Source organism: Gobio gobio (assembly GCF_949357685.1).
Source record: "Gobio gobio genome assembly, chromosome: 1".
Lineage (NCBI taxonomy): Eukaryota > Metazoa > Chordata > Actinopteri > Cypriniformes > Gobionidae > Gobio > Gobio gobio.
In genome coordinates, this window is record NC_137097.1 from 42,879,183 (window position 1) to 42,899,928 (window position 20,746).

Here is a 20,746-nt window from a genome sequence, read left to right on the forward strand (position 1 = left end):
CGGTCCTCCAGTGGCGTTTGTGTATTTACTTATAGTTGGCGGCCCGCCATAGCAGATTTGCATGTGAATGATGGTGTTTTGTGTTACGATCCAAAGAAAAGATGGGAGTTGAAGGGTGAAATGCCTCCCAGAATGGAAGAATTTTGTGCAGGAGGGGGTCGAGATACGAGCAGATATGAAGAACAAGCGCATACAGCCTCAGAGAATGAACAGAGACCTTCAAAACACACACCAATGCGCACACACGGTGCGTCATGCCAAAAGGCACCAACGTGAGCGAGAGAGAGATGAAGAAAAGACGGCGCGAGGAAGAGAAAGGAGAGCATGCGTGGGTAGTGGGGGTTTTAGATGTGATAAGGCCTCCATGGTAACGGAATGTCTATCATGGTTTATGTAACGCCACCCTGGTCCTCTCCATTACGCTCTCCTGAAATCCCGATCTCCGATCTACAGCTGATTACAGTCTACATTGATCACATCCGTGCAGCTGGGACTTTTTACAGACAGCGGTTTATTGAGCGTGAACCCCCTTGACCCCTATCTTTGAGGTGTCCCCGTGCCTAAAAACATTTCTATATAGACACAGAGGAAAATTGAATTTCTCAAATGTTGCTCTTTCAACCTAGAGGAGTTTTTAGATATGCTTCATTTTAGTATCAATTATGTAAATTGTTAAAATGCAGGGGGTCTGCCAATTATACATTTTTAAAATCTTTTTATGAAGTTTACAAAGTATGCAAATGCATTATGTGGCAAGCAGCGAGGCCGAGGGGCCGTGAGAACGGGGCGAAGCCGGTGGTGATAATGTGTCTCACAGAGGAGTTCGGACGCATAAAAGGAGGAGCGATGACAGTGAAGAACGAGAGAGGATCAGGCCTGGATTTTATGTTATGTTTTGTTTACGTTTTATTATGTGTGTGTGTGGCAGCCGTTCGTGAGAGGCTGCTGGTTCCCACCTCCTTCTTCCCATAACAACATACCTTGTTACACATTAAGACTATACTATCCACCTTATTTTTTAAAGTTAGAGCAGGTGCGGCCACTTGTAACTTGAAGTGTCCGGTGTCATTCGCTTCCAGTTATTTTTGCTGAACAAAAACAGCCTGTTATGCTGCTTGATATATCGCAAAATAGTATTTGTTATCGTATTGTTTTAATTTATTATCGTGATCAAAAAGTCACTGATTTGTTGCAAATAGTTTTACCGTTTACTACACTTTGTTATTATTTATGTTGTGGCCCTACAAATGTGGAAGACCCTTGTAAAATAAGATTACATTATGAATTCGCAGATTTTTTATGGAAAATGTGTATCTTGGAAAATCTGAGTGCAGTTTGAGACATGGTTGAGAACTCTTCTGAAACTCTTGAGACGTGAGATTATTGGTGTCTAACTAAAGGGAGAGTTCAATAAAAAAATAATTTAAAAAAAGCCTGTATGAGTTTCTTCTGTGAGCATAAAAGAAGATATTTTGAAAAATATCTGAGGGTATTTTATTGTTTGGACAATGACTTATTTTGTGTTCTGCTTACAGAACAAAGATAATAGAGGTTTGGAACGGCATTAAATAATGACAGATTTTTTCATCTTTGGGTGAACTGTCCCTTTAAGCAAAAGTCTCCATTTGCTAGTGTATAGTAGAAACAAAAGTTGTGATTTTGAGCCTGAATGGACACTGGACAGAGTAGAATAAGACCTCTGCCTTAGTGTTGAGACTGCAAAACAAAGAGTGTGAAATGATCCCAGTTTAGTCTCTTCAAGGTCGTTTTTGCTAAAAACTGAAATTCTTTTGAGACGGCTTTCAGTTGCACACACCCCATTTCCTCCCTTCGCCTAAAGACATCAGGATTATGGTGTTTTCTTTTGGCGGGAGCTTCTTTTGACCTTAAGATGAAAAGAAAGGGAGTGATTTTCACTTGTCTGAACGATGGGTGTCCGTCTGAACTCCCTGCTGCATCTGCTCAGATTGGTTCTCACAGTGTGAGAGCATGTGCTGGAGTGGAGAATACATGTGCAGTTTCTATATTTTGACAATGATTGTGTGTGTGTGTGCGTGCGTGTGCTTGTGTAGGTATTTGGATGTGTGTGTGGTGTGTGCATGTGGGTGTTGGATTTTACTCAATTCCCACTCTTGTCATTTAAAGAGATGCATTTTGTGCCAATCTGGGCAGGAGATTTGCCACACTTTAAGCTCTATCATAATGTAAACTAGTGAGTCGAAAGACGAAAATGGATGAAAGAACGCTGGAGAATGTGGGGGCCGTCAGTGAAAGAAGGGATTAAATAGAGAAAAAGCATGCGAGGCGGAAAGGTGTCATATTTGCGTCTTCTGTGCCTCATCTTCACGCTGATTTATATTTCCAAGCTAAACATCAGCACTGACTAATTTACCACTAAATGTGGATATCAAACATTTACATGGCTAAGCCGCATTGACAGTTTCTTATGGAAGCCTGTTTCCACCTAAAACAGGTAATGGAGACAGGACATAAAGTTTAAAATAACACATAGTCACATTGTAAGATATTAAGTTGCAGTTGTAAGATATAAAGTCGCAATTGAGAGAAATAATACGATCTGAAGTCGCAATAATAAGAAATAAAGTTGCAGCTGTAAGATGTAATGTCAAAATGAACAGATATAGTCACAACTGAGAGATATAAAGTCACAACTGAGAGATATAAAGTTTAATTAAGAGTTGAAGTTGTAAGATATAAAGTCGCAGTTATGAGAAATGAATTTGTAATTTTCAGATATAAAGTCGTAATTACTGGAAATAAATTAGCAGGCTTCTATAGTTTCTGCTTTTGCAAGGTGCAAACACACATATGCATTTGTCTGTTTTATTGCTTTGATTTACCTTGATGTGGTAAAATTGTATTAGCGTTAAACTCTTGTTAAATTTGGCACAAATCTGTTGCGTTGAAGCCAAAAGTGTTGAGTAAGGACAGCTGGATGCATTAAATGTGCGTGATGCGGTGATTATTCACGTGATTCAGGAATTCACTTGGCTCCTCAGAGTAGTTTTGATGCTCTCTGCTAAGCATTGTATGCCTGAGTGAGGCAAACAGACCCACACACTGACATAACACATGGCTCAATTACAGCTGCAGCACAAGTTATCGAGAATTATAAACTCCCACCCTAATTTAATCTCAACAGCCATGACAAATGCTAATGAAGAGAGATGGTCATTGCCCTAGAAAATAATGCTTACATCTGACCGGAGGGGGATCATAAGTGTTCCAGTCATGTGAGGGCTGCTTTAAGAAGCGAAGTCGCTTTAATATCTTCTACACCCTCAGCTCTGACACAACACCTCATAATTTCCTCAGCTACTTTAGTAGAAGTTGTCCGGCGCGTGTCTTCTGTTCGTGCCTTAGAGGGATTTGCAGCTATCAGAGGTGGTAATTAACCCTGTTGACTCCTCCTCCAGTCATTCCGTTCCTGTTTTTCTCACTAACTCGCCTGCCTGCCTTACCGCCGTTACGGGCTTTGCATCCCATTTGCTTTTTTGTGGGTTTTACCTTGATTCTTTTTGCATCTGTCTGTGTGCGTACGTCTGTCTGTATTTTGTCTGTGTGTCTCGCTCTCTGTCTCTCATCTATTTTATTTCTCCTTACTCACCATGCAGCCTCTAAAGTCAGTGTTGCCGTAGCAACCGCAAGAGATCTGCAGCTGCAAAGATGTGGAAGTAACCTAACTCACATAACCACCTCGACTTGCATATCTCTCTCTCTCTCTCTCTCTCTCTCTCTCTCTCTCTCTCTCTCTCTCTCTATATATATATATATATATATATATATATATATATATATATATATATATATATAGAGAGAGAGAGAGAGAGAGAGAGAGAGAGAGAGAGAGAGAGAGAGAGAGAGAGGTGTGCATGTGACCTTATCTTCCACGAGCTTCCATTACGCCTCACCTGTAACTCTCAACAGAGGTGTGACTTCACAAAAACATGCACAGAGGTGTAAAGTATGCAGGTCTGAGCATGTTTCTAATATGCACATTAGAACGCTTTGAGTTTACCGTAATGACGTAATTTTTCGATAATCACAGTCAGGAACAGAAACAAACACGCCCGCACCGATCAGTGATCAGTTGTTGCCTGCAAATCAATAGGCAAAGCAGAGGATGATTGTGGGAATCTTTGCTGTTCAGATGATTCATTGAAACTTAGAAAATTCAACTGACAGTTTATCCCAATTAAATTCATCGTCTCACTGAACCAGCGATACAAGTGGATTCTGTGAGCTACTGCTCTGAAATGGGAATGTGTTAACATGAAAGCTTTAGCTTTTTGAACTGAACTGACATATTCATTTTGTGCTACTGACTCTTTTCTCATTCCTCTTGGCGATCACGTTTTTTAATAGTTAAGAATCAATGATTTATGTGCTCCACATTGATATAACCCAGATACATAATCAGCATCATGTCCTCTCATCTGCCAAAATACAGTCCCTGAATACCTCACTGTCAAGATGTGCCCCAGATCGAAAGATATTATACACATTTCTATACTTTTTGTGGGCATTTCACACAGTTTTCGCTCATTCGTTATGCTGCTTATGATTCCCTTTTTACTGCTGACATTTTTTAAGGCTTTTTACTTTTGTCTGCTAATGTTCAGGCTCATATTGGACAGGCAGATATGCTTGTACAGTACATCACTGCAGCCTTTGGGAGTGTCTGTGATCCAAAGTGGGCCAGAAAGCTCCGTGATTTATTCTACCCACAAACCCACTGTCCTTGAGATGAGCTAGCAGAGGTGAGGGCTGGTGTGGTCAGGTTCAACTTCGTCTCTCCACACGTTCTCACTAAATGAGTTTTCACAACCTGCAGAACAGCTATGACGAAGTCTGCACTAAAGATATAATTTTCTCGGCTTCCGTCTTCTCTTTCATTATTCTGCCCTCCTTGTGTCAATCACTGCAACCGTTTGTTCAGACAAACATGAACATTTTGTTCGATTGTGACGTCACTAATGAGGTTGTGTTCTTCTGTCTGTCCCTTTGCAGAAATACTCCTGGATGACTTCATGCTGACACACCCAATCTTCCTGGCCTCAGACAAGTTCCAGCAGGTCTTGCTTCAGCAGTATCCTTTCTCCAGAACCATAAGTGTCAACCTCTTTAATTCTGAAACTCTTCAACGGGCGACCATAACCCTATCATAAGGTGATTTATCCAAGTACAACATGGACCTGGTCTGGATCATCAATGCTTCTGTTAGCCAGTTAGTTTTAGGGGGGTGGGCTAGGATAATGGTCCTATCAACCTATCATTTTGGTTAGCATTAGCATTAGGAATAAAGCTTAGCCTACCATTTATGTTGGGAATGCTGCTTCAGAACCAACGCAATGTTGCTCTCTCTTGCGGAAACCCTCGCATTTGCTGAGGGAAAGTGGACTTTAACTTTAAATATTGAACTATTAAAAAATATATTTACATATTTACTAAACAGGGCAAATAAGCGTGAGAGCGCAAAACCATAAAAGCACAGATGCAAGTGAATGCGTGTGATCTACTGATGACGTGCAAATTAAAGAACACAGACTCAGCCGGATCATTTCCATAAAGACCAACGCAATCTACCAAGAACACCGCAAATCAGTTAGCCTATAAATCTAGACGCACCCTAGCGGCAGCAAATATAATTTGCAGCCAGGGTCGTCTAGCAACTCTCCGTTGGCTTGCGAGCTGGAAAAACCAAACTCTACTCAGGCCAATCACATCGTGTATAGAGTCGGTGGGTGGGGTTAACATAATGACGGCAGAGTTGCCGCGGTTCCGCGTGCTACTCGTAAACGATGAAGCTGGCGAACAGCGGTCTTTCGAATCGACTCTGAAAGACGAAGCTTTTCTTTGAGAAAAGAACAAAGAACGGCACTGAAGTCATTCTTAAGAAAGGAAGATGTGTTCTCAGTTTTGCTCACCAGATACGGCAAATGTTTAATCTATTAACTGGCTCCGCTTCACCTTCTTCGTTGCTCTGGTTGGTTGTAGCGCTATCCTATTGCGTGCAGAGGGAATTTGGAAGACAACCGTTTATCCCGCCCCTCTGATTGAGCCCTGCCAATGGTGTGTTCCCAGACCCAACATCTTGATGTGGGTCGGGCTTGTCAGGCTACAAATCAGTGTCTGGTTTAAGACATGTTTTTTTTTTTGCCGGTAAATAATGGCACAAATACTAGTAAATTGAAGAGCGCAAACCTTAGTAAATCACCTTTTATGATTCATTTAAATACTCTCCTCCCATAAATTTTGCGTCTGAAAGGGAAACTCCTATAAATACATATACAATGAGGTCAGCTGCAAAACCTTAATCCTGTCCATGCCTTTTCAGCGCTAATTTTTCGCTGCGCGTCTTTAGCAAATCCTGACAGTAGTTTTTTAACGGCAAAAGACTGTAATGTGTGAACTGTTTGTAAATCTGGCCCTTAATGTTTAACTTTAATTTAATTAATTTTGATTACGTTATCTGTTCTTTGTATTTTATTATTTATTAAAAACAGAAACCCTAAAGTATAGAGAGAGACAAAAGTAAAAAATCTTTTTCAATCGTTTTGCATTTGTTTGCAAAAGTTTTGCGCTCCCCAGAGAAACTTTGCATTCACTCACAAAACTTTTAATTTGGGGAAAAAAACTGTATTTCAATGCTTTTGTGACCTAAAAGCATTTGTGCTTGAACACAAAGGCATTGAATTATAATTTCCTCCTTCAGGGAACGAGTTTTACATACGTAACCGAGACGTTTTCCAGTCCAAAGGTTACCATCTCGTCCCAGAACTGGTTAAATCATGTCTAAATTACTGTATTTCTGGTGAAATTTCGTTGAGCAACATTAAATGTTAAAACATTATTGTTATTGTTTTGTTTGTTTATGTTACTGTGTTTGAAATTGAATTATTGCAGTGACAGCTATGCTAGTGCCCAACATGTTCTCCAATCAGTTTGTTTACTTTGTGACACTCCAGAAAAACGGAACACTTGTCAGTCTTCAAAACACTTCCAAAACTAACCAAATTATCTGCTAAAAACAGTCAACAAACATAGCCGAGAAGCCCAGCGTTTTTCTACCGCAGGGGGCTAAGAGCAGTTGCACATGCTGCTTAAGATTTGGGTCAAAATGATTTACCAATTAGCCGCAATGCTAACCCACCTTTATCAGACTATGTAGGCCCACCCCTTCCGTCCCTCAGGGGGTCCATCGAGGTTGCCGTAATTCAGATAAGAAGAGTGCAATGTGGGGAATGTGTTTGTTTTGTAAGCTTTAGGCTGAGTGTGTGTATACGTGTGTGTGTGTGTGTGTGTGTGTGTGCAGAGGACAGCCCTCTCTCTCTCACTCTCTCCATAAGTCCCCTCTTATTTGGTGACCTACATTCCTTCTGTGAGTGCCATATCCCCCCTATCCAGACCATAATGGCGTCTGAGGGGCTTGTCTGCAGACTTTGAGCACAAAGGTATTCCTGGGGAGGCCCGTCTGCATGCCTCAGCGCTCCTAATGCAGCGTGTCTGCTGCGGATCTTCTGCGGCAATCAGTGACCCACGCTAATCTTCCCTGACTGCCGTCACCACCTCGCCTTATGATCCACTCCTCTCTTTCTCTTTCCTCTCCCTCCTCCTGAGCCATTTATCTTTCTATTTTCCACACCTTTTTTCCTGGTCTTTGACTTGACCTAATCCAGGCCTAATCAGATCTTTTTGTTGTGGCAACATGTCTGCTTCCTGCTTAGAAAAGACACGTCTTTTACACTTCCCACTTGTCAGGGCTCATTTAAGGGGTTTAATAAAAAGATTTCAAAGCAGGGTGATTCCTTTTCACTCAGGACTGACAGTGCTTTCAGCTTTTCACACGTTGACGCACACTCCCGGCGGAGTTGGCCTGGCTGGGCTCCAAACTGCGATCCAGGACTCGTGCAAGGGAACAGAGTTCAACTTTTGCAGCTGCCCAGCGGCTCAGACTGCTGCTGTTTTTTTGGCTCCCAAGCAGAGGTGATGGCTCTGGATATAGATTTACTAGATCTGGGATGCCATTTGGAGAAGCTCCTCTTGGGTCTTTTTTTGCACGGGAATAGTTGTGTCAATTTTAGACGGGTGTCGGGGACTCTTTAATTATAGGCAGTCAGGCTCAAGGATACTCCAGTTTAAATTTAGCCCGCCTTTCAGGTTTCCTGCTCAAATGAGTGGTAGGATTGGGGACAGGGAGCCGTTGCAGATTTTTAGGTCATTTTACGTGCTGAAAAATGGTATGTCTTTGCTCAAATGCTTATGTTTTACTTCACCAACGTGACTTATGCAAGTGTGTGAGTAACAAAAAAATCCATTCTGTGTGTGTTTATGTTGTAGCGTGAGTGTGTGTGGGTGTGATGGGTGTGTTCCATCGCCCTCAATACTTTTCAAAGGTTGTAATTATTCTGGCTGTCTGGCCACAGAGGCATAGATTTTGTTTTTCCAGCGCGGCATCTGTGTCAGGTGATCGGACAGCGGCTGTCTGAGTATGTGTTTATCGACATGTACTCCGCAAACCCACTCAATACAATATCTGTGCTGAAAAACACCAGCTGTAGATTGTGTTTTAGGCTACAATAGGAAAAAGGCTGCCTGTCTGACTGTCTGTCTGTTTAGGTGCAGATGTGTGCACATTTATATTCACTGCACTTAGTGAGCGCAGGTGTGTATGTGTTGGCTCGTGAGCGTGTTGTTTCTTAACTCCTGGCTCAGATTCAGCTCAGAGGGTAAGCAGGGTGAGGGCTGGCCCGGCTGGGATGGAGCTGAGCGGAAACTTGCAGTTCTGACTGTGGCCTTCCGCTATCTGGACACATACAGAGACTTACTGCAGGAGGAGGGAGATCGCTCCAACACCTTCCCAAAGGTACTGCACACGTGTGTAAAAAAAAAAACTTAAAGGAATGCTCATATATTTGTTTTGAATGCACACAAATCACAAAACTAAAAACAAACTCACAAGCGCATAGAATAGTATATAATCAAAAAAACGTCAAAGAAATAGACACTGAAAATATTAATATTGTTCAATGTAATTTTTTTACCTCGTTTTGTCTTGCCAGTAAAATTACCTAAAAATCTTAGATTAATTGATTTGGGAAGCAACATGAGTCTTGGTTAGAGAATATATCTTGAATTAAGATTACATTTCATACCCCATTGACAATTGTTTCTTTTCTTGTTTTAAGCATAAACCTCATTAAATGTTTTTAGAATAAAAAAAATTAACCTTATTGCAGATTTGTATTATGTTGTACCGTTTGTACAGTTCTTGGAGTTTCATCATTGGTATAAGACTATCAGGGTTATTATGTGAATAAAACATATTACATAATGTTGCTCTTTTTGCCTGTTTCACGTCACCTGTGACTTTTTTTCTGGTTTGTGATAGTTTGTTCTGATACATGACTACACAAGGATTATTTTGAAACCTGTTATTTTCTTATATTTTCTTTCCTTTGTTTTTGGAAGTCAGACCATAAACTACAACTTTCTGTTTTCATGTTGCCATTTCATTAATATTAAAACAATTTATGAATTGTTGTTCCTCCTGGTTTTAATAATAATGCAACCTATGGTTTTAGGATCTGTATTTGTGCGCCGTTCAGGAGCTCAGTCGTTTTCCTGAACTGGTGGAAGACATCCTGAAACTTCAGCGCTGGACTGAGATATTACACAGCCCGTAAGCATCAAATCATCTTCATCCTCACAGTGGAATATTAATGTAAGATACAGTTGTGGTCAGGATTATTGGCACCCCTGGTAAATATGATCAAAGATAGCTGTAAAAATAAGTCTGCATCGTTTATCCTTTTTTATCTTTTATTCAAAAAATTCACAAAAATCAAACCTTTAATTGAAGTAAAATAATTGAAAGTGGGGGGTAAATCACATTATGAAATAAATGCTTTTCTCCAAAACATGTTGGCCATAATTGTTGGCACCCTTTTATTAAATATCTTTTGCCAAGATAACAGAGTCTATTTCTATAATGCCTTCTATAATGTGTTTGAAGACCTGACAAGAGATCAGAGACCATTCCTCCATACAGAATCTCTCCAGATCCTTCAGATTCCCAGCTCCATGTTGGTGCTTCTTCTCTTCAGTTCACCCCACACATTTTCTTATAGGGTTCATGTCAAGAAACTGGGATGGTCATGGCAGAAGCTTCATTTTGTGCTCAGTGACACATTAGTGTGTTGATTTTGATGTTTGTTTTTGTTGTCCTGATGGAAGATCCAACCCCCGGCCCATTATAAGATTTCTAGCAGAGGCCGTCAGGTTTTGAATCTTTATTTGTTGGTATTTGCTAGAATCCATGAAACCATGTATCTGAACAAGATGTCCAGGACCTCCAGAAAAAAAAACAGGCCCACAACATTAAAGATCCAGTGGTATTTTTAACCATGGGCATGGGGTACTTTTTTATCCCTGTTTGCACCAAACCCATCTGGTGAGTTTGCTGCCAAAAAGCTCTTTTTATAGTTTCATCTGACCATAGAATCCGGTCCCTTTTGAATTTCCAGTCGTGTCTGACAACTGAATATGCTGGAGTTTGTTTCTGGATGAGAAAAAGGATTTTTCTTGAATCCATTGAATTTCTATTTTGTGAAGCTCAACAATCTTTTGCTGCACATCAGAACTATATTCTGTGGTTTTACTCATTGTGATGATGATTAAGGGAATTTGGCCGTTGTGTTTCCTCATATTTATACTTCTGTGAAACAAGACGTCATAGCCGGACAATTTCATGTTCCTAGTACTAAAAATATATATATATATATATTTAGGAGATATTTTACTCCTTAAAAAATTCTGGGGGTGCCAATAATTGTGGCCAACATGTTTTGGAGAAAAAAACATTTATTTCATAATGTGATTTCCCCCCGACTTTCCATTCTTTTACTTCAATAAAATGATTTTTTGAATGATTGATCAAAAGGATAAACAATGCAGACTTATTTTTTTACAGCCATCTTTGATCATATTTACCAGGGGTGCCAATAAATCTGACCACAACTGTATGAATGTTTTTTATGAGCTATAATGGCTGCAGAAATCATAGGAACATGAAATCATGTAATACATGAAGACTCTTAGTTTTGTGAAGTACAACATAAGTTGTAAAGTGTTAAATGAGGCACATGTAGTTGCCCATTAAGAGCTTTAGAAGCAGATGAAGAATTAATGTGCAAACATTAATACTTTAATGTGTTGTTTTCGTTTTCGATAGTGTCATTAAAAGCCTCTCAACAGGGCAGCAGTCTTTTCATAAACCCTTAAACAGTTTATTTCTGTAACCCGGTTAATAAAAATAGGCCTATATATCATCTGGTTGACATTAAATTGACAATGGAATGTTTGGTCTTTCTGCATCTTTGAATTATAAATATGCCATGTAAACATAATGTAATTTTCACTGTTTTGGCATATTGGAGTTTAACATTTCTTGCAGTCCAGTCATAACAAATAGTTTAAGAGCCTGCCATGACTGGTCGTCAAATATCTTGCCCATGCATAGAGCGTTTTCCATCCCTGATGCCATTGCCAAACAAATTTTAGGTTTATAATCGTCTTCTGGAGACAAATAACTTATTTAGTTATTTAAACTTGAATAGCTACCTGACTTGTTTTTCCCTCCTATCCAACAGAGCCGAGGAAGACAAGGAAAGTCGCAGGAAGCAAGTTCGCCCGCTCTTCAGACACTTTAGACGTATCGACGCCTGCCTGCAGCCCCGAGAGGCTTTCCGCGGCTCAGACGAGAGTACGTTTGAACCTGTGTTTTAATAGAATGCATAAATATTGCACATACTGACCACAGTTTATTAACTTTGCGTTTGCTTAGCTGTGCAATAATGCCCATGAGAATACCGTTAGTGAATCATCTTATTCATCCTTTTTTGTAAAAGTGCCAGTCTGCTTCCACTTCATTCAGACCAGGATGACAAATCGGGTCATGGGGAAGCGTCTGCCAAGTTTTATAGATGCAATGAGCTCATTTGATGGAATGGGACTCTTTGTCAGGGTAGTGGCTCAAGCCAAGCTAAGTGATTTCCCAGACCTTAATCAATAGGCAATCTGACAGTACAAAACGCTGCCACCCTGAAGCCTCCAGTGACCCAGTTTCTGCTTTCATCAGAGCTGTGACTGGTCAATGGCGAGGAAGTCAATACTACATACTTAATACTATTCAAAGTTTTGGATCTTTCATTTAACTTGTGATAAAAGGATTCACTATAAATGTATGATGCTGATACTGATATCTGGAATCCTGAAAAAAGACCCATTGTTTCCACAAAAATATTAAGCAGCACTATTTTCAACATTGATAATAATAAGAAATGTTTCTTGAGCATCAGATTAGCATATTAGAATGATTTTGAGTTGTACAAATCTACCTAAAAGTAGTTTTTTCCACATAACCTGTTGTTTATTATGTGAATATAACTGAATGCTATGCAAGCAAATTTGACTTTGTGTTGGACAGCAGGATTGACTGTTTGGTCCTCGTTTAGTCTTCTGCAGGGTTTACACTCCAGATCACTCGTACGTGACCATTCGGAGCCGTCTTTCATGCCGGGTCGGGGAGATCTTGGCTCTGGTGAGAGAGAAGCTCCAGTATAGCGAGGACCAGCCCACCCAACCTGCCAACCTTATACTGGTGGCCGTCACCTCATCTGGGGGTAAGAGCATTAAAGTTTGCACCCGTATAAAACCATGTGAACTTACCAAGACTTCACTTGCACACTGCAACCTCAAACACACCATCATTTCTGTACAATATGGTCAAGTTTAAAAAGGATCCTGACCTTGTTTCACTGTTTGGGGACACAACATTGTTCAGAAAGACTTCGATCATCTGCTTTAACATTACAATCTAATCTGTGTTTGTTCAGAGAAGGCTGTGTTCCGTCCCAGCGACGAGGCCGTTTTCACCACCCTGGGCGTCAACACCCACCTGTTCGCCTGCGAGCCCTCAGAGCTCGAGAGCTTGGTGAGAACCGTGGGCTAGAGGAGGGAGGGAGGGGGGTGTTGCCATGGAGACCTTCATAAATAGCAACCATAAATGCTCAGGAATGCTCACTTATGATTATTATGTGTTGTCAAACACCATGAATTACAATGTTCAGTGAAGGTGTTATCTACAATTCAGTGGTTTAGAAAGGATTAGATTGCCATCAAAATCTTGTTTTATTCAAACACGAACCAAAAGTAGTATCTCGTCACAGTTATTTAAAATCTGAAATTGTAGTTCTGTCATGACAACTCTCAAAGTGTTGATATATTTGGTCTTGGTGGAATAGATCTGCCGTGCTGCTGCAGAGCAAGTACGGAACTTGCTACTGAAAATAAGTTTACAACACAAGTAAAACTGCTGTACAATATAGTGTACATGAATTACCCATCTATACAGGTGGAGCTGGGGAAGGTGAAGGGGTTTCTGAAAGCGCGCTGCACTGCTAAGGCAAATGCTAAGCAAGTATTTGAAGGTTAAGCAGCGAGCTCATTGGCTACTGATACAGCAGGAACCAATCAGCTGTGCCCTATAGATAACGATGTGATTGCAAGCAGATAGAGTGAAGGACCTGCGCCATCTAGAGTTTCATGACAGAACTTTGTATTTCAGCTTCGCTGTGTAAGAGAAAATCTGGTTAGAAACCCAAGGACGTAAGCAAAAAGACAAGGCTTGGGGGCATCAAATGTAGAAGTGATTAAAAAACCCATACTGACTTGTCCCCCTCAGTGTCTTTTGGTGATTCTGATCCACATTTCTTTGTCGGTCAGATACCTCTCCCTGAGGAGATCCACTGGTCACCAGGCGACAGCAAACTCCATGACATGAGTGCAGAGGAGGTGGCCAATCAGCTGGTGGTGTTCGACTGGGAACTCTTCAGCTGTGTGCATGAGGTCAGGGCACTACCGCCCTCAAATAATCAGCATTCAGCACTGCTTCACCACACACTGACAGTCCAGCATACAGCTATTGCATTGTGCACATAATAATATCAAAATATTTCATGCTTCCAACCATTTTAATTGGCAGATATCAGGAGATTCATTCTCAAAGGACAAATTCCTTGTGGCCTGTGCATTAAGCCGGCTATTAGTTGTTGTTTTTTGTGCGCATGGCACATGCTTTTATCCAATGCAACTTATAGTGCATTCAGGGTACATTTTATATGAATGTGGGAATCAAACCCTTGACTTTTTATTTTCTGGTGTCATGCTTTTTTTCAGTTGAGCTACAATTAATTAGCCATTTTTAAATTAGTAACATTTATTTATTTACTTTTTATTAGTTAATAATTAGTTAATTTAAACCAAATTTTTGTTAGTTCAAGGTTTTTGCACAAATAAATCTGATCCTGAGTCTAAGATTTTCAGATTGTATTGTAACGTCTATTTCTGTGCTACAGCTTCTTTCAAAAATTCTAAAACAGTTATTGTTATTGTTACATAAAAACAATAATCTATCTATTAAAAACAGATAGAAAACTATTTAAAATTGTTTTTGGGAGTTGAAATAAAGGTAAATATAAATATTAGGTTAAAAAAAATGTTGCCTTGACAACTAACTGAAAAGTACTACAATGACTAAAACATGAATACATGATTTTAAGCTATATAGAATATAGAAATACTAAAATACAAAAAAATTATACAAATGACAAAAGCACTAATGGTAACCCCATCCATAAAAAAAAATAAAAAAAATAAAAAACCCATCTGAAAATATCCCAATAAAAGCACTGAAAATAAATTTAAAATGTTATTAAAACATTAATAAATAATACAACAGTATATAAAAAATACTGAAATAACACTGTCCAAAAATGGTCAACAATATATCACAATTTGTCAGTATGCATATTTTTAATTGCTACTGGGTTACTACAAAGTCTGACCAAGACTCGAGTCTAGAGCTACAATACACACTGTAGTTTTCCATTCCAATCAAATGTGTGCATTAGAAAACTGGCTTTAAGTTCAAGGCTAGTCGAATAGCAAAGTTCATGTAAAAACAATAAACCTTTATGACCCGTTATGCAATGTTTTCCCTGTTTCCCTGTATATTAGTTCCTCTTCTCATTTGATTTTTTTTCTTCTTTTGGACAGGTGGAGTTTGTGTGTTACGTGTTCCACGGGGAACAGGCTCGCTGGCGCCCCCTCAACCTGGAGCTGATCCTGCAGCGATGCAGTGAAGTGCAGCACTGGGTCGCCACTGAGATCCTGCAGTGCCAGTCGCTTCCAAAGAGGATACAGCTACTGCGCAAGTTCATCAAGATTGCAGCCTTGTGAGTGTATATGTGTTTGTGTAGGGTACAAGCTAAATCCGCTTATGAAGGTGACAAAAATGAACTATTCAGAAATCGTCAGAACCGTGAACATGTTAACAAATGACCACCTACGTATATCAGCACCTGCTCGGTATTCAGCAACTTGAAGGGGGTGCTAGCAGTGATTTCACATGCAAAGCCAATCATAGCAGAGGTCATTTGCATACAGTCTTAAAGGTGCAGTAGCAAATAAACATCTGCTTCATTCAAAGGGTCAGAACAATGCTGAAAAAGAGTCATGTAAAATAAATTAATCTGTTTTTGGTGAAAGAAAACTTGACTAATGTCGTAAGTGACTTCAGGGAAAAAAATTCAATGCTTTTTATTGAAGTTTATTCACCTATTATTCACATTCTAGTGTTATTTAGTATTTTTATTGACTATTATAGGTCTTATTAATATTTTGAATTAGATTTTAATAAAAAAAATATTGTAATTTAAGTTTTAGTAATTTTATGGGCTTTGTCATTTACCTTTTTTTAATTAGTTTTTTTACAGTTTACAACTTCTATATTGCTTCAACTTTTTATGTCAGTTTTAGTTATTTTAATACTTTTTAATGCTAAATGTAATTCTACTTAATTCTTAGTTGTTAAGTTTTTCATCTAATATTTAACACAATAACAACACTGCCTCATTCGTTATCGGGTCTGTGTATGTAATCAGTGCGTGTGTGTGTGTGTTTTAGATGTAAACAGCAGCAGGATCTGCTGTCGTTCCTGGCGCTGGTTCTGGGACTGGACAACCCTGCAGTCAGCCGCCTACGTCTGACCTGGGAAGTGAGTGCATTTGTTTGTTAATCTCGCTCTTTCTTTTTCACTTCTCTTTCTCTCTCACACTCACACACAGTCTCTTAGCACCTCTGCCTACTCTCGTTCTGAAGAAGTCAGCGCAGAGTGTTATTCTTGGCAGGAGGCTATTAGCAGTTGTCATGGCAACGGAACGGAATCAGCTTGTGCCATTCCGAAGGAAATATTCCCATGTCAACCTGTCCCCGATAATGCTTTTTTTTAATAAAATCCAAAACCTTTAAATCCTGCTTTTTTTGCCTCATATGTCTTGTGTTGCATATGTGTTGGTTTTCATCCATCTGATTCCTAATAGAGATTTAATTGCCACGTATCGGTTACTTATTGCATATGTGTGTGTGTTTTGGCAGGGTTTGCCAGGAAAGTTCCGGAAACAGTTTCAGCAGTTTGAGAGCGTTGCGGTAAGCGAAGAAAAATCACAAATGAAATGTCTTTAATATCTCTAATTGTTTTTTCTAGACAGCAATGGGATTAAATGGAGAGCAAACAATGACTTGTGCTTTGGTTTCCTGCTTTTTCTTGGGGGGGAAACTGTTCTATAATTAATATAACTATAACTTTTATTGAACTATCTCTAATTGTACATCAAAAAGTGTCTATTTTTGTTTCTACTCAGTACTTGTAGTAAAATAAATACTTATATTTCGTTATTTCTAAATAAATACTTTATTTCTGAGTTAACACTTGAATGCAGCATAACTCAGAACTCCATTAAGTCTCTTGAGCTCTGAAAGAGCAACCTCTGAGCAATACAATTGTTTCACTTTGAAGGCTGGTGTGACATTATTTGACAGCATTTGTAATGATGTTGATGATGTTCATGTTTGCTACAGGACCCTTCAAGGAACCACAAGTCATACCGAGACCTTCTAGCAAGCCTGAGAGCCCCACTCATACCCTTCACTCCACTGCTGCTAAAGGGTGAGTCCCACACATGTACAGTCTCAGTCTCTTCCTTCAGCTGTTGTCCATATGTGTTCCATAAAGTCGCCTCCTGCCGCGGCTGCCTCTGTGATTTGAAGTGGGTCTGAAAGGCCCCGCCTCATTAATTACCGTCCCTCTGTTCTGCAGCTCTTTACATACAGGATTGCAGACCCCCTGCAGCCAAACATACACCAGGGATCAACATGCATGAAAACACATTAGTGATACACACAAACACGTGTATTTATGATGGGACTGCCATTGTTTGTTTGTTTTTTGAGCTAATGATATTTAAAATGTTCTTTTCTCTAACCCTAAACATAACCCTTATAGAAACACTTCTGTGTTTTTAGATTGTCATTAAGACATTATTAAGCTCCTTTATGGCTTTCCTTGTGGACCCACAATATAGGATTTCTGTAATTTTACCATGCTTAAGGGGGTATTTGGTCCCCATAATAAAAGCAAAACCTGATCCACACTTTGTTGCTTATATGCACAAATGGTTGCCTGAAAAACACGCATATAATTACACAGAGGTCTTGTACTGGAGGCTCAAAGCACATTTTCTCAAACAGTAACGGCTAAAACAGCAAATGCATTGACACATTGTTGCACCTTTTTCTATTATAATGTTTTTCTTACATTCGTACATTCTTTTTAAAATGTTTTTTTAAAGATGTGCTCACCCAGGCTGCATTTATTTGATCATTAACAGTTAGCAAATATAATTATAATTATGTTAATATATTTTACAATGTAATTTATTCCTGTGATATCAAAGCTGAATTTTCAGCATCAATACTCAGAACTCATTCTAATATATGATATTAGATATGATATATATATACAGGGAGTGCAGAATTATTAGGCACGTTGATTTTCTGATCATATTTTTTTTCCAGGCACATTTGACCAATTCCAAACCACAGTAATCCTAATAACTACCATTGATTTAGTATTTAATAATGTATAAGTGATATATAATTGTTCATGAAGGCTGGAAATGAAAATCACCTTATATTCAGGTGTGCAGAATTATTAGGCATGTTTTCTTTTACAAATAAATTGAGCCAAAAAAGAGATTTAACTCAGACTGAAAAGTCAAAAAGTATTAAATGCCCATGAGAAGGATGCAATACTAATGCAATACTAGACATTGCAGTTAAGGCATGACCATTGGACAGTGAAATGCTCGTTGGGTCAGCAGGATCTGACAAAAACAGGTGGTGAAGAAAAGACGTTTTGGGAGTTCATTTTTAGTCCATCTCTGCAAAACGGACTTCAGGATGGACTAAAATGAACTCCCAAAACGTACTGCCAGATTCTGGAAGATGAATTCTTCAAACAGTGGTACTAGAGGATGTGGTGCTGGTCCTTCAAGAGTCACTCTCAACCTATAAAACCTATAAAGCCTATAAAAAAGCAGGCTTCATGTATTTTACAACACTTCAGCTTGTGATTCTTATCTAGTGGGGGTCATTTTTTAGGATTCTTTACCTAACTGAAGTCTCTGAGATCCTGACACCTTGCACTTCTGGAGACTCCAGGTAGGTTGCAGCTCTGGAAAATGGTGGCGCTGGAGACTAAAGGGTTCCTGATGGTTTCACCCTTAATTCTTCACCTTAATTCTTAATTCTTTTGCAGTTAACAGGTGTCTTTTCTTCACCACCTGTTTTTGTCTGACCCTGCTGACCCAACGAGCATTTCACTGTCCAATGGTCATGCCTTAACTGCAATGTCTAGTATTGCATTAGTATTGCATCCTTCTCATGGGCATTTAATACTTTTTGACTTTTCAGTCTGAGTTAAATCTCTTTTTTGGCTCAATTTATCTGTAAAAGAAAACATGCCTAATAATTCTGCACACCTGAATATAAGGTGATTTTCATTTCCAGCCTTCATGAACAATTATATATCACTTATACATTATTAAATACTAAATCAATAGTAGTTATTAGGATTACTGTGGTTTGGAATTGGTCAAATGTGCCTGGAAAAAAAATATGATCAGAAAATCAACGTGCCTAATAATTCTGCACTCCCTATATATAATTACCTAATTTTCTTTCTTCCCCCCCTTCCGATGTTAAAACCATACACACACCTTTAAATATATGCTCATCCACACATTTCTACACACATTCATACGATACGCACAGCTGTCATATTCCCGTCCCATCTGTCCTCTCTCATGTCTGTAGTCTCTCTCCATGTCTTTTCACTCTCTGTCTCCTTCCCTGTAGGTGCTCATGACTCAAGCCTGTCAGGATGAGTTGAGCATCAAAGTCTTTGCTGAGCGTTGCTTTGCGTTTCATTCTGACACACACATTACATGACTCTATCACAAGACACACAGACTTCAGACAAAAGCCTGACTTTACAATTAGGAAAAAAACAGGCCCAAGAACAATGAACACAGGACCAGTAACTTGACAAGTGTGATTCATTTTAGCAGACTGATTCATTTGGATGAACAAAACACTGATTCGTTTAATAAAATACTGAATTGTTCCCATAAGTTCCCTCGCAGCATTTTAATATTCAACAGGGATTCATCAAATCAATCAAAAGTGACAGTAAAGGCATTTATAATGTTACAAAAGATTTATTTTACAAATAAAAGCTGTTCTTTTAAACTTTCTATTCATCAAATAATTCTGAAAAAAATATATACACACCATAATATTTTTTCCAGAAAAATATTAAGCAGCTGTTTTCAACATTGATAACATGTGACACTGAAGACTGGAAGACTAAAATCTATATCAAAATTATTTTAAAAATAAAGACAAAAGCACAAAACCAAATTACTAAAACAAAAATGAAAGTACAATACATTGGATTGTATTTGTCTGTCAAATACACATTAATTTGTGATATTTTAACTGGGGAAATAGACCATTGTTATTATTATTATTATTATGATTATTATTGTCTGACGACCCTATTGAAACTGCTCAGTTTATTATTATTCCAGATATTGTATCATGGGCGTCGGAACCATTGTATGTGGGTGGGACACTTTTACTGTCTCAATTCAGCGCATGTCTGTTCACTTAACCCTAACTGACAAACACTTTTTTATTAAACACACGTTAGATGCTTTATTCCCACTTTTCGAATGTTTTCTTAATTTGTAATATGTGATGGAAAAGGGAGTAGAGCAAGCTCTGCAAAAGGCGGATTTGAACCTCGAGTCAATTTGCGGCAAAACTTTCTGCCATGTTCACTACCCCTACACTAATGCCACTGCAAATTATTTAGTATCTTCGTAGTTTTGTCTGTCCCAACCAGATGTTTAGTAAACAAGGCAGGCTATTTGCACTTAATGTAAATGGCATCTACTCCAGTAAAACATTTCTGGGGGAGGACCCACCCACATTTTTTTTTTGCTTCCGATGCCCATGTATTTTATACAATATTAATTATTATTATCATTTAATTTTCTTTTTTTAATTGAAAGGACAAAGCCTTTTTAACTATGCCAGTAAAACGTCTTACAGAAAGAGAGAAGGAGAGAAAGAAGAGTAGGAGTTCATCACGCTTCACCTCCTGACCTGCTTCTCTGCGGCGGTTTTAACAAAAAAGCCAAACATTAAAAATGCAACACGTGTGTCACATTTCGCCCTGCCATCACAAACAAACATCCCA

The 20,746-nt window shown here is 39.0% G+C and overlaps 1 protein-coding gene across 1 annotated transcript in view; it reads left to right on the forward strand.

Moving 5' to 3' along the window:
• The window catches only part of rapgefl1 (Rap guanine nucleotide exchange factor (GEF)-like 1), a 50,324-nt gene that overhangs the window by 12,845 nt on the left and 16,733 nt on the right, over positions 1–20,746 (forward strand). Inside the window, exons 2-12 of the mRNA XM_079827108.1 lie at positions 5,032–5,110; positions 8,737–8,887; positions 9,606–9,703; positions 11,673–11,785; positions 12,537–12,704; positions 12,918–13,015; positions 13,807–13,929; positions 15,139–15,317; positions 16,048–16,138; positions 16,519–16,569; positions 17,002–17,089. Coding sequence (XP_079683234.1) covers positions 5,032–5,110; positions 8,737–8,887; positions 9,606–9,703; positions 11,673–11,785; positions 12,537–12,704; positions 12,918–13,015; positions 13,807–13,929; positions 15,139–15,317; positions 16,048–16,138; positions 16,519–16,569; positions 17,002–17,089 — 1,239 coding nt within the window. The remainder of the gene's footprint in view (positions 1–5,031; positions 5,111–8,736; positions 8,888–9,605; positions 9,704–11,672; positions 11,786–12,536; positions 12,705–12,917; positions 13,016–13,806; positions 13,930–15,138; positions 15,318–16,047; positions 16,139–16,518; positions 16,570–17,001; positions 17,090–20,746) is intronic.